At 37.3% G+C, this 2,033-nt stretch overlaps 1 protein-coding gene across 1 annotated transcript; it reads right to left on the bottom strand.

Annotated features, from left to right (window-relative positions):
* Positions 1 to 572: 572 nt before the first annotated feature.
* Positions 573 to 1,873, bottom strand: LOC110440878. The gene is made up of 2 exons (XM_021484000.1): positions 1,412 to 1,873; positions 573 to 909 (listed from the first exon to the last, which is right to left on the bottom strand). The coding sequence occupies exons 1-2, from the start codon at positions 1,753 to 1,755 to the stop codon at positions 717 to 719; spliced, it is 537 nt and encodes a 178-aa protein (XP_021339675.1). The 5' UTR covers positions 1,756 to 1,873; the 3' UTR covers positions 573 to 716.
* Between the last annotated feature and the right edge of the window lie 160 nt (positions 1,874 to 2,033).

Here is a 2,033-nt window from a genome sequence, read left to right as displayed (position 1 = left end):
TGGCGTGTAAACTACATCGGGCTTGAGATATATTGAATGGTGCGCTACAACCAATCCTTAAATCTACAGTAGTTGATACTTTCACAGTTTCTATGTAGTGGAGTCGTCTAAATCTTGACTTCAAGAGAGCAAAAGCTCTCTCTATTACGACACGATTACTTGACTGGTAAAAATTGTACTTTTTTGTTGTGGAGATAAATGCCCATTATTACGAAACGGCGTCATTAGCCATTTACGAAGAGGATAAGCTCCATCTCCATGTATGTGATATTCCATATTGCACTTTGACAAGCCTGTATCCCACAGATCCGAATTCCTCAACACTCTGGCATCATGCACACTTCCAGGGTACCCTGTAAACACATCGGTGAACACCATATCATGTTTACAAACACACTGAAGTTGAATAGAGTGATATTGTTTCCTGTTAACATACCTCTGTGGGTTTGTATGTGGAGCCCTTATCCGTATATGTGTGCCATCTACTGCACCAACAATTCCTGGGAACCCATTTCGTGTTTTGAACTCCCGTTCCTCCTCTTGATCATTTGGCCTGATATACAGCAATAGCATTTTATCACAAAGTTTCAGTATTGCTGAAAGAATCTTATCTCTACATACTACCGTCGTTGACTCTGACATACCAAAGCGATCTGCTATTTTCCTAATGGAATCCGTTCCTCCAACATACCAAAGAGTTACTAAAAGTTGTTTTTCTATGCATATGGGATCCCTTCGTCCCGGCCCTGCAGGTTGCAGCTCTGGAAACTCTTTAATGTGTTGCAAAAGTGTAAAAAGTGTAAAAGAGTATCTCGGTTCATGCGAAACATCCTTTTAAAATCATCGTCTGTATAGTTGGGTACCACTTCTTCTACATAGTTACGAATTCGTGACTTTTCATCGCCTTCCCTGAAAGAAAATAAAAACATGAATATTTACATTTTAATCATATAACTTCAAGTAATAGACCATATCTGAGTTTCATTCCTTTTGTAAAAAATACAATACAGGCAAAGAAAACCCACAGTGATGTAATTTGACGTTACAAAATTTTATCCATAAAAACTTATGTTTCATAGGCCAATAACCGTGGTATAATTGAAATTGTTTATAATTTATAACAAACCATAATATAATCATGCCATGACCATATTTGAAAATATATTCCATAATCTACAACATAACCTGTATCTAATTCCAAAATTATTAAATTAATATATATTTAAACTTCATGGGATCCCAACATTTTCATTTCGTCCGTGTGTTGCTCACAGGAATTTGTTACAGACGATCGTGTGTTTGAATAACTTATGAAGGCTATGGTCGTCCCACGCACCATCAATATTAATTATTCAAATATTGTTTTGTAGAGAATATTATCACTTACGACTCTAATGGTTATCACACTTACATAACACTTGCAATTGACGCTAAGAACAATGCAGGAATATCGTCCACGATCACTTCGGTATCGTCTTCATCATCCAAAACAACAGCGGCTAAACCGGCAATTGCCCCCATCGACATCGAAGCCGCCATATTGAATTGACCATTTCCTGTTCTGGTGCGTTCAAAACGCACTGTTCTATGGAACAGCCAGAACATGTTGGGGACAGCCGTTACGAACACACCCCAAGGCATCCATGTAGTAAGCTTGACTCGGTTACCTGGCCTTGTGACTTTTGGGTCAGTTAAGTTAGACATTCTGTAAGACATTGTATGGTGTAAGTTCATTAAAAAATTGAAGAACTTCATAAAAAGAACAGCCAATTTAATATGTATGTATTTACGTCCCCTACAAGGGCTCTGCCCATAACAAAGTATTGCAAGCAATCCAATGTCCCCAATTTGTTAACAGAACTAGGGTATAAGATTGAACTCCAACGATGTGTAATTTTGGAGTTTTGTTTTGAGATGCAGATTATACTTACTTGTACTGGAGCTCCTCTCTGGGTACTGGAACTTTTTAAAATCTAACTTAACATAAAGAGAAATAAACATGTTGATGAAATTTGAAGTTAAACACACTGAAT

The sequence above is a fragment of the Mizuhopecten yessoensis genome, unplaced genomic scaffold, assembly GCF_002113885.1.
Source record: "Mizuhopecten yessoensis strain PY_sf001 unplaced genomic scaffold, ASM211388v2 scaffold712733, whole genome shotgun sequence".
Classification (NCBI taxonomy): Eukaryota; Metazoa; Mollusca; class Bivalvia; order Pectinida; family Pectinidae; genus Mizuhopecten; species Mizuhopecten yessoensis.
This window is presented reverse-complemented; position numbering and strand designations above follow the sequence as displayed.